Below are 12,460 nucleotides of genomic sequence, written 5' to 3'. Positions count from 1 at the left end.
GCACAAGTCTAGAGAACAAAGAAACACCAGTCATGTCGTATTTTGAGGTGCTTTATAGTCACAACATGCTCCACAAGTTCAAACTCTGCTAGCTTTGTTTTGTATCTCACGAGGTAAACAACGCAGAGTCACAGTCACAAGTCGTTTCAGCAACTGATTACACTGGCACAAATCAAAAAAAGAAAAGAAAAGTGTTCTAAGGTCTGAGTACACATCCAACCCTTTTCCCCTAAATTCATTTTTTGTTTCAAATGCACATTAAAAGAAGCTGTTACAAAATGGCAAAAAAAATATTTACAAGCTAGTAAACTTATTACATTAATACATTAGGTCTTTGTCACATTACATTTTTCGCACAAAAACTCATGAATGAGATAAAGGCAGTGTTGTGTTCATCGTTCCCCCTCCAGAGCCGTTTCTTCGAACAAGCTGAGCAGGTTCTTTGGTTCCAAGCTGGGTCGAGGAGGTACGACCTCCTCCACTTGGACCCAGTTGCGCCCACGCCGCTGTGAGGACTTGGTGGATGGAGAGTGTAAGCTCTGGAAGGAGTCTGCGTCCAGCTCGGCATGTATGGGACTCACTTTAGGTGTCAGTGTGCGGCAGGAGCCATTAGTGTGGATGCTGGAAGGGGTCTGAGCAAGTTTACATGAGAACCATCCACTAAGATTTGAGTGAGTGGGTGTGTGGGCAGGACTCTGGTGATAGCGCATTGGCGAGCCCGGGAGAGGCGTGGATGTGCTCTCTACAGACAATCTGGATTTTACCCTGTGACATGAAAACAAAGGAAGATAAAAAAGGAGAGTTAAACAGAACAAATATACTCACTTAAAAATTTTCTTCCATCCTATTGATGCGATAATTCTCTACCTTTGTGAGAAGGTGGGGGACAGTTCTGGGTCTGTGGGATGAAAAAACACTGCATCCTCTTCTGGGGTCCCGGAGTCAGTATGCATGGCACTGAGAGGCAGGGTTAAATCCCTGTCCCAACTGTCTTTAGGAGGAGTGCAGGGATCTGGATTGTTCCAATGAGGGAGGAAGGGCAAGCGAAAGAAGGAGAGGAATCTACACCCAAAGGAGACTACGATCTATGAAGAAAAGAAAATATAGAAAAATGTATTTGTCAAGGTTGAGGAAAGTAAACTTTAAAGGCTGAAGTTTGGAATTGGCCAGGCTAAATTAACTTCAGGACTGATTCACTGGATTAGAGATTTTCTAACTGATCACCTGAAAAGCTTTGTATTAATCATGTTTTATTTGGTGAAACCATTGTTAGTACGGGGGATCCTCAAGGGTGTGTTCGATCACTATTGTTATTTTCTGTTTAAATGACATGCAGGGAATGTGAAAATGTTAAAATATGCTGATGATTGTCTTTTGTTTTTATAGGAACTCTAACTATTTTGTTCAGGTTCATAGGTTGAAAGAGAGGTTTAAATCTTGTTATTTGTTGATTAATGTCCACAACACGTGTTTCACTTGAATAACACAGACCCGATGGACAGGTTTTCCACTTTATATATATTGATGGCAAGATCAACTTTATGATTAATGCTTTATCCATTTACAAGGAAGCTAATCAGAGATTCATTGTTATCAGGACGTCAAGAGGTTTCGGAGTTAGGCACAACGTTTTGGAAAGAGTTTGTCAGCTTGATTTTACGTTCAGTATCTCAGCCTGGTTTGGTAGCCTGACTGTGGCAAACAGGAACACAATAGCAAAATAAACAGGATTGTCAGAATTTCTGGAAAAATGATTGGTTGACAACAAACTTTATTGGCTAAGCTGTGTCATCAGACCATCTTCAGGAAAGCTTGGTCTATTGTTGCTGACCGTGAACACCCCCATTATTCTGACTTTGAATTAATGTTCTCAGGACAACTTTATAGGATCCCTCTAGCTAAAGGGGTATAAGGGATCATTTGTACCAAATGCAATCAGCATGCTAAATAATAAGATGCTGTGGTGTATTTCTATAGTTGTATTGAATTTATAGATATGCATATCTATGAATGTGGGCCGATATCTCCCAGGATTCATGAACTGATTGGTTGATTTGTGGCTTGGTGAACCGAAAACAGCTGCCCATTATGTGGACAATAAAGTTATTCTATTTTTAATGCTGTGGCATCCTTACAAGGACATTTTACTAAACTGTTAATCAAAATAATCAATCCTAAAAGATTAATATTTAAAGGATTTAGTGATTCTGTTACCTGACACAGGGAGGCCAGTGTCAGCATCGTCTCAGCAGCCATAAGATACATGCGTCTCCTCCACCTGCGTTTCCTAACAGAGGGGAGGGCAAGAAGCTCAGAGACTGTGGGTCTCTCAGACGGCTCTGGGGCCAGCATCATCTGTAGGACTGTCTGAAGCTCCTCTGACAGGCCTGCAATCACACATGGAAGTTTAAAAGAAAAATCATTATATCAGATGAGGAAATTGATGAGGCCTCCTAGAGCAGATCTCACCGTTGGTAAACTCTGTGGGGAGACAGCCTCGCCTGAGCTGCTGCCACCCCTCGCCACCATTTGGAACCTCGATATTACAAGCAAGCTCCAGTATGGAAACCCCCAAACTAAATAAAAAAGGATGCGATAATATTTAGACACTTATTTCAAATCAGATCAGTCACATCTGTACATAATGAATCACATATGTACCTGAAAACATCTGCAGCAGGTCCATACTCCCCACGCAGCAGCTCGGGGGCCATGTATCTGGGATCACCCTCCTGAACATCGTCCTTTGATTTCTCCCCTGCAGCTCCCATCTGTTTGAGCTCAAGCAGCAGCCCGAAATCGCCCAGCTTCAGACGACCAGAGGCGGTGATGAGGACGTTGGCGGGCTTGAGGTCCAGATGCACGAAGCCATGAGAGTGTAAGTGCTGCAGTGCTGAGAGGAGATCGCACAGGTAGGCCCAAGCAGCAGGCTCGTCTGTTTACAAGCAAAAAACACAAGTCAGCATGAACGAGGATGTAGAAGTTTTATACAAAATCACAGCTGATACAAACTGTTTTTGGGCAGACCTGGGCCAGGAGGCTGGTTCTCAGCGTGATGCAGCAAGCTGGTGCTGCACAGCTCTGTCTGGATGTAGAGTCGGCCGCACTCCTCCCAGGCAGCCACGAAGTTCAAAATATGAGGGTGAGGACACAGGTGCTCGTGATTCCTGGCTTCCCTGACGCTCCGATTCCTCTCACTGTTACCCCTGAAGCGCTGAGCAGAGCGTTTGACTGCGTACTGATGACCATCTCTGTTGCTTTGCACCTGGAGAGAGAAAAGAAAATATCCAGAAATTACAACTTTTGGAAAAATAAACAAACAAATACTTAAAATCCTGAATTTTCCAGTTTCCTTGATGTGAAGAAACAGCAACACCAAATATATTATGTTATTATATAGCCCTCTTTATTTAAATCTGTGTTTTGCTCACCTTGTAAACTTCTCCAAATGATCCCCTCCCCAGCAGGCCCAAGTTAGTAAAGCACTGATTGAAGTAGGACTGCTGTTTGCTGGGATCATACGCAGAATTTGGAGATTTACTGAGGGAATTAGACAGGGGTGTCCAGGGGGATTGATGCTGAGGAAACATTCTGCTCAGCGGGGGGCATCCTTTAGACGGTGGCAGCGGAGGCAAAGAATTTGAGAGACGAGCAGGGGAATAGTAGGATGAGTTTGACGTAGACGACGAGGAAAAAGGCAGCCGGCGCTTTTTGAGAGAGAAGGACTGCTCCGCGTGGGAGAAGTGGGTTGGAAGAGGGAGAGCCACCCTCGGCATTGTAGTTTCCACCGCCACAGACATTGTGTCGACCTTTTCTGTTCTTTACTATAAAGACAGGAAGCTGTAACAGTCAAAAGTAAAAATTGTAAACATAAGCAATACATACAGCTACATATATGTAGATGTGGTGAGAATTTTACATACACTCTCTTTTCATAGTTGAATGATTTAACAGCATACATCTTAAGTGGCTGTAAAAAAGAAGAATTGGGTAAACGAGTTTGGATTTATTTTAGATTTTCTCTAATACACACAAGGTCAAGAGTATATTCCGCCACTTATATTTGGTTAAATGTCCCTGAGCAAGTTGCACCTCGATTAGACCCCTTTGGTACCCATCAACAAGCATCTGGCATAATTGTGGTTGGATATCTGACCACTCGTCTTGACAGAATTCATTTAAATTAGTTGGTTTCCTGGCACAGACTCTGCTTTTAAGCCTAATCAGTACATTTTCTACAGGGTTGATGTCAGAGCTTTGGGAAGGCCATTCCAGGTTAGCCTGCTTTATCCATTCCTAAACCAGTTTTGATATGTAATTGGGATCATTGACAACACAAGTGAACACACAGGATTACAGAAAATCCCAAATAAATTCAAACTTGTGCACCCAGTTTTTTGTTTTTGGTAATTAAAGATGTTTGCTGCACAATCCTTCCACCCTGGAAAAACAACAGTTCAAATAAATCATTAAAAGCTCCAATTCAACATGGTATTCATTCCCACATTGGGTATTTATAAATTTCCTCACCAGAACTGGAAGTTGATTTTTTTCACAACTAGTGCTCAGTTTTAATGGTTTCTTTTCATCTAGTTCTCCACAGAGCAAAGGCAAAAAGGTATTATTTATGAAGACTAAAAAAAACAAACAAACAAAAAAATGGGTCTTTCTAGACTGATCCCCACCCATTTAGCACTACTCCTGGTACATCTGGTTTGACAGGTTGTAGAGCTTTTGTCTGATATCGGTATCGGCACAGTCCTCTCGATCCATTGATACTAAACCCATTTGTAGGAAGACAGGTATTCCTTTTCCCAGCCCAGCCCCTGGCGTCAGGGGGAAAGTAAAGACCCGCTGATAAAACACAACTGATTAATTTTTCCAACATAACTTTTCGCTTTGTTAACGTAACATTACTCGAAGCACAAATACTGTCCATTAGTTTATAGCAATGACAACTGTCACCGCAGCTAAACACCTGTGGCTAACGTTAACCCCGGGCGGAACAAAACAAACATGACAACACAGCCTGATTAGCTGGCTAGCCCGCGAGAAGATAACTTACTCTAACTGACATTTTATATTTAACTATTTAATTAAAGCGGAATTAAAAAACGTTACCTCGCAGACCATAGTCCACTTTTGACGACAGGTTTCAAAACAGCGGTCTTCTATCCAAACCCTGCGCGTACACCCTTCAAGCGTCAACCTACCTCGCGCCAAATTCTGAAACTCTCACGTAGCGCTGCGTAGCTGGTCTCCGTGAATACGGAATGTACGAGTTGCGCATGTACATTGCGCAATATCCGAGAGCAGTGCAGTCTGGGCTTTTGCTGCAAAACACAGAGCTGGCGTAACTGGCTAGCTAGCTGACCACTTGAAATGGTAACTTTAATATTATTGCCGATTAGTTCGGGAGAGTCGTACGTAGATTTCGACACTCTGTTAATGTTCGGCGATGTGTTCAAACGTATTAACGTGATAATAACAGCGGATACTGTTGGCTATAGAAATGTTAATTTCACTTTTGCTTTGCTAGCTTAGCCTTTCCATCCATAACCGAGGGGGTGTAGCTAGCGAGGGAACTTAGCTCAGCTAACCTTGGAAATGCTGTAACGCTAGCTAGCTAATTAATCCAGGCAATATCATGTGGTTGGCTGAGTGTGTACTGTATTTGTCAGACCTATTCCGTGTGTTATCTAGGGCTGTTTTCCACCGAACTATCAAAACAGTTGACGTGTCGGCTAATATCGCGCTAGCCCAGAGCTACGTCTGCTTCACACTGTTCACTGTTATTTGCTAGCGTATGAATAAATGAAGTGACACTTATCAGAATATCTATTACAGAATCCGCTATCAAATTTTCATGTAATATAACCTTTTAAAAATCTTCGCGTTTACTGTACAGTCAGGTTAGGTGTTTAAGCAGTTTCGGATAGGCATGCAATATTAACGAGTTTCGTGGCCTAATGAGATGTTTTGTCTAGTAAAACGGGGTTATTGTTGGTCATAATATATATTTACTCAAGAACTATATTTTTGTGGATAGACGTTCTTAATGTGGAGTAACGTTTCATAGAACCCAATCCTCAACTTCTTGGTAAATGAGCAACTGTAGCTGGTTTTTACATTGTGTGCCCCCCTTTTTTCCTTTCAGGACGTGTTCTTAATGATCCGGCGTCACAAGACCACAATCTTCACAGATGCCAAGGAGTCCACCACTGTCTATGAGCTGAAGCGTATTGTCGAGGGAATACTTAAAAGACCACCCGAGGACCAGCGACTCTACAAAGTGAGCTTACAGCATCAGAAAGACTAAATGTGCACTTTAATTTTGCCAGAATGTAGCCAGTGTTAATGTTAACATTCACAGTAGTTGAATATTACCCCAACAAACTTCAACCTCATGGTAAATATTGGTAATTATTGACCTATTTCAAAATTACCATTGAATAGGAAATTATCAGAAAAATTTGCAGTTGTGGAAAATCTATTTAGATTCTTTTACCTATGACAGATTTCTGATCCCTTTCAGGCAGGTTTTTAAAAGCTGGCATCTGATGTGGGACATTGTTCTGTGCTCATATTGCTTGATCTCAAATAGCTTTTCTAACCTGTGGAGTTTCACAAGGCTCAAACCTGGGCCTATTACATCCTTCCTTTAGCTGGGATCGTTCAAATCTTTCGGGGGCATTACTTGTCATGTCCATGCTGAAATGTCTTTTAAGCCTCACCAGCTGGATAGACTGTCCACCCTAGCTAATTGTTTATAATGATTTAATGTTTGGCTTTCCAGCAGTTACCTTGTTTTAATCTTCAGTGAGACTGAGACCAGGATTATAACTCCTCCTAAAATATATTCAAGAACCTGTCAAGCGATTGCCTCCTTTTGTTCATCTTTGAAGTCTAGTGTTTGTAATCGCTCTGTAATATTTTATGTCATTTTCTGGTTTCTTTCATTAAAGGAAGATTTCCAAATTGTAAGCTATGGTCTTCCATGCTGGACTGGAGAAAATTGTTCATATATTTGTGTCTTCGTGCTTATATTACTGGAACACCCTATTTACCTGCTTAGATTAATCATCTCTTTCATACCTCCAAATGATACAAAATGTTGCATCCAGACCCTAATACAGACGTGCTCACATTCTCTTTGTTTTATGCTCTTTACGTCGGCTCACAGTTGATTTTAGAATTCGTTTTAAAATTCTCATATTTACATACAGAGCACTAAATCAAGCTCAGACTACTAATCTCAGTTTCTCATTAAACACACTGCTTCGCACTTGCTCAAAATACATTAGTTGTTCCTCATATAAGATTGTAGACTGGGGTATAGAGCCTTTCAGTCTGTGGCAGCCAAGACTATGGATCAGTCTGCCACTCCAGCTATATTTAGCTCGCTCTTTAGACTTCATGGAAAAGTCGTTGAAACCTTTTTGGTTTAAGTATTTAGATTGTGTTGTAATATTTTTGGTTTTGTATTGCTATTGAACTATGTTTTAAGTATCTAATATATTTTATTGTGATTATTCCCAGTTTTCACTTGTTTTCCTGTGCAGTAATTTGTAACTCTGTAAATAAACATTGCTTACTTAAATATTTTCTATCAGAAACACGCTCTGCATATTAGTTGGACTATCTTCTTAAATTCTGAGGTCATGATATTTTTGTATTACAGGATGATCAGCTGCTAGAGGATAGCAAAACTCTGGGTGACTCTGGATTCACCAACCAGACTGCCAGACCTCAAGCCCCAGCTACAGTCGGTCTGGCCTTTCGTATTAATGGTATGTTGTGGTTATGCTGTTTGTTTGGTTTTAAAGATCAGGGGTACACTACACAGCAAAAATGAGTACATTCCTATGAACCATTGCTTAAATATCTTAGTATAAAAATCGTTCTCAGAGTTGAACTGTCATGTATTTACTCTTTATTTAAAATCAGAACAGTTTAGAGTTACAGTGTTAAAGTAGCGGTGTAGTGGTTAAGACATGTGAATGACCTTCTGAGGAGACACAAATCCTGCCTCAGGGGGTTGCAAGCTTGTGTACTGCCAGTGCGAGCCCAGATAAATGGGAGGGTAACGTCAGGGAGGGTATTTGGTGTAAAATCTGTTCTAAATCAAACATGTGGCTCCCTCTATTAAGGCGGCTTCTTGGGAAATAAGGGAGCAGCTAAAAATACCTCAGTTTACTTTATTAAAATACGGGCTTCACTATAGGAACTCACCTATAGGAAACACACGTTTTATTACTGAGATAATTTGAGATGTCCACCTTTACATTTGGTGGATGATACCATTGTTCCTTGTTTTTATATAGAGATGTTCTTCCTTTCTTTAGAGACAGTTTCTTTAACATGGAGAGCCTGTGTTGTTCTCTTTTTGTTATAAAAATACCCCAGTAGTGTTTTCTTGGATTTGAGTCAGGCAACATACTTGGCCAGCTTATAGTTTCACTGTTTTCTCCTTAAGGAACTAATGTGTCATGTTGGCAGTCTGCTTTGTTCATGTCAGACGCGCTGGTGTTTTTATGTGAACCTAACTGATTTATTTCCATTTGAGCAAAGAAAGGACTCAAAGTATTCGCAAGCAAGCTATCTTTTTATTTCTTTAGGAAGGGTGAATCTGAAGTTTTTGTTCTGAAGCTCAAGTAAGGGTTTTTATTTATTCCCCAGGTTGTGATGCTTGGAAATTGACATTGTGCAATCTCCTTCAAACTGTCACAGAAACTCTGCTTTCCTCTGATAAGTCCTGTGCCAAATTAAAGGCATTTTTCCTTTTCTTTTGCACAGTTACATTATATAAGTAGTGCACTGGCCGTAGCATCATTCTGGGAAGACAGACACTCAAGCACTGTTGCTTGTTCTGTTGGCTAAATTACTTCCTCAACATGTCTTCAAGTTCTCCAGAGCCCTGATAATGAACTGATCATTTGATTCAGGTGTGTTGACCCAGGGTGATACCTAAAACCTGCAGGACACTGGCCCTTGAGGCCCAGAGTTCCCCACCCCTGTTCTAAAGTATTTGAGTTGAAGATTCATAAAAGGTTATATGCTACATGTAATCTTGGAAACAGTGTAATTATTGAGAAGGAATAAAATTTGAGAATCAAGTGATGTTCTCAGTTCTGATGTGTACTAAATTTTCCTCTGTCATAAAGAGTAGTTTTCCGTTTTACCAAGAAGTATGACTCTTTTTTTTTTTTTTTATGTTAGTAGCACGACTGGTGGAAAACGTTTGTGCTATTCTCTTTTAATAAACCATCACTGATCTCATTTAGCAACAGTGTTTTTCAGTAGACAACCATGATGAATGACTGACTAATCCATTCTTTTGCACTGTAATCTGTGGTCTTCAGCACAACAACATGTCTACTTTTCTATTTTTAAAAAATATATATATATTTATTTATTTTTTAGTCTTTTTGCCTCTCATACTGTATTTATTTAGGAAATGAGAGGTGGCTCGAGACTTTTGCACAGTACTGTAAATCGCATCACTGAATGAGTGTATTGTGTGTCACTCAAAAGAAAGCTTCAAGGTAACTTCTCCTTCAAAACTCATTCCTTAAAAATTAAGGTGTGATTTTATTCTGTAACTAACTCAAGAAGACTCATTGTAGATTTTCAGCGTGGATTTACCAGCAGTTATATTTAAGAGCATGCACAAAGGGCCCTCAGCGGCATTAAAATGTGTTGCGTGTAACCCGAGTCCCCGTGCCTTAAAGCTGTGGCTCAAATTATGCACTTCTACCTTTAAGTGCATTGAGCAAAGCTTGTCCTTAGTTACACGAGCATGAATCTGTTTTGAAGGATTTTCCCCTGGATACACTTGCTCTACAGTAATGATTCATTTCAGCAACCTTTTATTATGTGCAGCCACATTAAACTCTGCTGTCACGATGGAGCTCATGCTTCCTTGTCTCTGTGCCCTGCAGATGAGATGTTTGAGCAGCTGCACATCGAGGCCTTTTCCAGCCCCCCGGAACTCCCTGATGTGATGAAGCCTCAGGACTCTGGTAGCACTGCTAATGAACAGGCAGTGCAGTGATGGCAGAGGCAGGAAGCGAGCATCGGCGGGAAGGATGGAAGTGGCAGTGTGCAGATTAACTGCGGTGAAGAAGTAGCGGGGTGGAGGATGTGTAAAATAGTTTCATTTGATTGGATGGGGACGTTTTAGGTAACCAAGCCGATCCATGTTACCTTCATGTTGTCATCTCAACATCCCCCCCACACGTTTTTGTTGTTTTTTTTGTTTGTTTGTTTTTTAACTCTATTGATTTCCACATCACATGCAGTTCAGCTCCTTGAATTTGCTCCTAAGCACCGAGTGAAGAAGTTGGTTTGGAAAGTGTGATTGTGTGTATGCGTGCGTGTGTGTGTGTGTGTGTGTGTGTGTATGTGTTGAGTTATTCTAATTATTATCATTAATATTTTGGAAAGGGTGGAGGCGTAGTTGTGTGTCACAGTGCTCTAGAATTAACATGCATGGGTAAGAGTCCAGTGTGTGAATCAGCAAATGCATGAACAAACTCAAAACAAAGGCTTTACATTCACAGAAGCAGATAGACCTACCACTGATTCGTTTCTCTGGTCTGATTCCCACTTTTCGTTGTACATTTCTGATTCGATCGTAAACCAGGAAGAATGTCTGTAAGATAGTTGCGTTCATTTTTGTTTTCATCATCATTTTGTTTCTTCGGTTTGTTTCACGCGTTAGTCCCTTGTTGTGTTTCACGCACTGAGACCAAAGGCAGGTACCTCTTGGACAGCAGAGGGATTATTTTTCTTCTTCTTTAGTTGTTTGGTCAAAGGATATTCTGTCTGTGACATACAGTATATACACAGGAGGAGCGTTTCTTGTGTTAAACTTTTCATTTTGTAAATGCACACATCACAAGTCACCAACACTTACGTGGCATCTTCCCCTTATTACACATGCATAGCCTGTAACTGTGATCTTGCTTAATTAAAAGTTTTTCCTGTTTGGTTTTTTACTCTGACTGCTTTTTGATTTGTTTGTTTTTTTATGTTTTTTAAGTTTGTGTCAGTATTTAATGAATAAATCAGTAATTCAGTGTATTGATCTGTGTTGGAGGCACTGGGCAGGGCTGTAGCAGTGATTCTTACAACCATGTAAAGCCTGAACCATGAAATAATTTCCAGAAAATTTTAACTTTTTGACAAAGGAGTGTTTATTGATCCTTGACAAATTAAAAAAAAAAAAGAGAACTTAAATATTAAATTGCATATGTGAGTTCTAATTTGCATCATATTTGCTTTTTCATTTGATTTATGTATCGCTCAAAAAATGTGTTTCTGTTTTGGGGGTAAAATCGAAATCACTGATGATGTAGAAGTCACAAAACTCATATACAGGTGTGATAGTGACGTTAACAATGCCTCTGTCCAGCCCATATGTGAGCCGGCATGCACAGTAAGCAGGTATAACAAATTGTCATATTTAAATTGTATTATTTACACTTGTGCTTTTTATTCTGTGATATGTTAAAAACTGTGAAACTGCTATTTTCTTTCTGGGATTTGTAGAACAGGGTGGACAGTTTTTCTTTTATAATATAGATTCACTGTAAAATTAAAGCTCAAATCAACAAAAACGCCCCCTTCAAACCTCCAGGAGGTATCCAAAAAGCACCAGGTTTATTTTAAGCTGTTGATATTTGGTCCTAACTTCTACACTAATTAAAATTCTCCAAAAGGCATTGCCAGCAAAAATGTAGTGTAGAGGTCCAGTTAAGTGACTGGAATGAGTCACTTAATGAGTTGTTTTTCACCATATCACTGTCATGTTAAAACAACCTGAAGCTGCAAGAGTGAAAAGCTTACCTGGAACCAGAGGAATGCAGCAGGGATTAGGGCTTTGGACATTTCGTAGCAGAAAACGCCACAAGTAGAAATTATGGCATTAAAGATGATTTTAGTTCTATTTAGGGTCCATGAGAGTGAAACACAGCTGATGCACAGCTGCCAGACCTCCACCTGTAATACGACCATAGGTTACTACGCCCTGCAGTGGCACGTCTAAACATTAACCGTGAAAGAAGTTTCTGCATCACCACCACCATCTGAGTATAGTTAACATTACATCACTAACCTTAACATAATTTACCAGTGTCGTGCTCCTTCAAAAGTCTGACACATTCATTCTTAGCCTTTATTTTTCTAAATAAAGCTTTTGTCATAAAACAATCACAAAAATGGTGTCAGGGAGCACTCTCATACAGAGTCCAGGTTTTGATCTGTGGTGATTTTAGGAAGGGCTGTTGGTTTGGGCCTCTGTACCTTGGTCCCGTTCTGCCACCTTTTCTGTCCTGCTAGGTGAGACCAGTGCTGTCAGGGAGCGCTGGGAATGGATTTGGTCTGCAGCGATATTAAGGTGAGTGATACATGTCAAAGTGGGAGTACAGCAACAAGATGATCATAAGCTGTGCAGTTT

At 40.4% G+C, this 12,460-nt stretch overlaps 2 protein-coding genes across 8 annotated transcripts; one reads left to right on the top strand and one right to left on the bottom strand.

Moving 5' to 3' along the window:
• Positions 1 to 35: 35 nt before the first annotated feature.
• pkmyt1 (protein kinase, membrane associated tyrosine/threonine 1) lies at positions 36 to 5,274 on the bottom strand. 7 transcript variants are annotated; one of them, XM_085284515.1, is made up of 9 exons: positions 5,122 to 5,261; positions 3,924 to 3,970; positions 3,432 to 3,840; positions 3,028 to 3,265; positions 2,662 to 2,935; positions 2,470 to 2,576; positions 2,215 to 2,387; positions 868 to 1,085; positions 36 to 765 (listed from the first exon to the last, which is right to left on the bottom strand). In XM_085284515.1, exons 3-9 carry the CDS (start codon positions 3,798 to 3,800, stop codon positions 393 to 395), a joined length of 1,752 nt encoding a protein of 583 aa, XP_085140641.1. In that variant the 5' UTR covers positions 3,801 to 3,840; positions 3,924 to 3,970; positions 5,122 to 5,261; the 3' UTR covers positions 36 to 392. The 7 variants fall into 7 exon arrangements, with proteins under 7 accessions (XP_085140641.1, XP_085140642.1, XP_085140639.1 ...); XM_085284516.1 differs by lacking the exon at positions 5,122 to 5,261 and adding an exon at positions 4,531 to 5,099; XM_085284513.1 differs by lacking the exon at positions 3,924 to 3,970 and having other exon boundaries at positions 5,122 to 5,274.
• On the top strand, positions 5,235 to 11,000 carry LOC146568454 (elongin-B-like). The gene is made up of 4 exons (XM_085284521.1): positions 5,235 to 5,385; positions 6,158 to 6,292; positions 7,682 to 7,790; positions 9,942 to 11,000. The coding sequence occupies exons 1-4, from the start codon at positions 5,383 to 5,385 to the stop codon at positions 10,052 to 10,054; spliced, it is 360 nt and encodes a 119-aa protein (XP_085140647.1). The 5' UTR covers positions 5,235 to 5,382; the 3' UTR covers positions 10,055 to 11,000.
• Positions 11,001 to 12,460: the final 1,460 nt, after the last annotated feature.

Source organism: Mchenga conophoros, linkage group LG8 (assembly GCF_057382185.1).
Source record: "Mchenga conophoros isolate Kocher_MC1m ecotype Shallow Benthic linkage group LG8, M_conophoros_male_GT1.1, whole genome shotgun sequence".
NCBI classification, from domain to species: Eukaryota; Metazoa; Chordata; class Actinopteri; order Cichliformes; family Cichlidae; genus Mchenga; species Mchenga conophoros.
The sequence above is the reverse complement of the archived record's forward strand: the minus strand, read 5'-3'. Positions and strand labels throughout refer to the sequence as shown.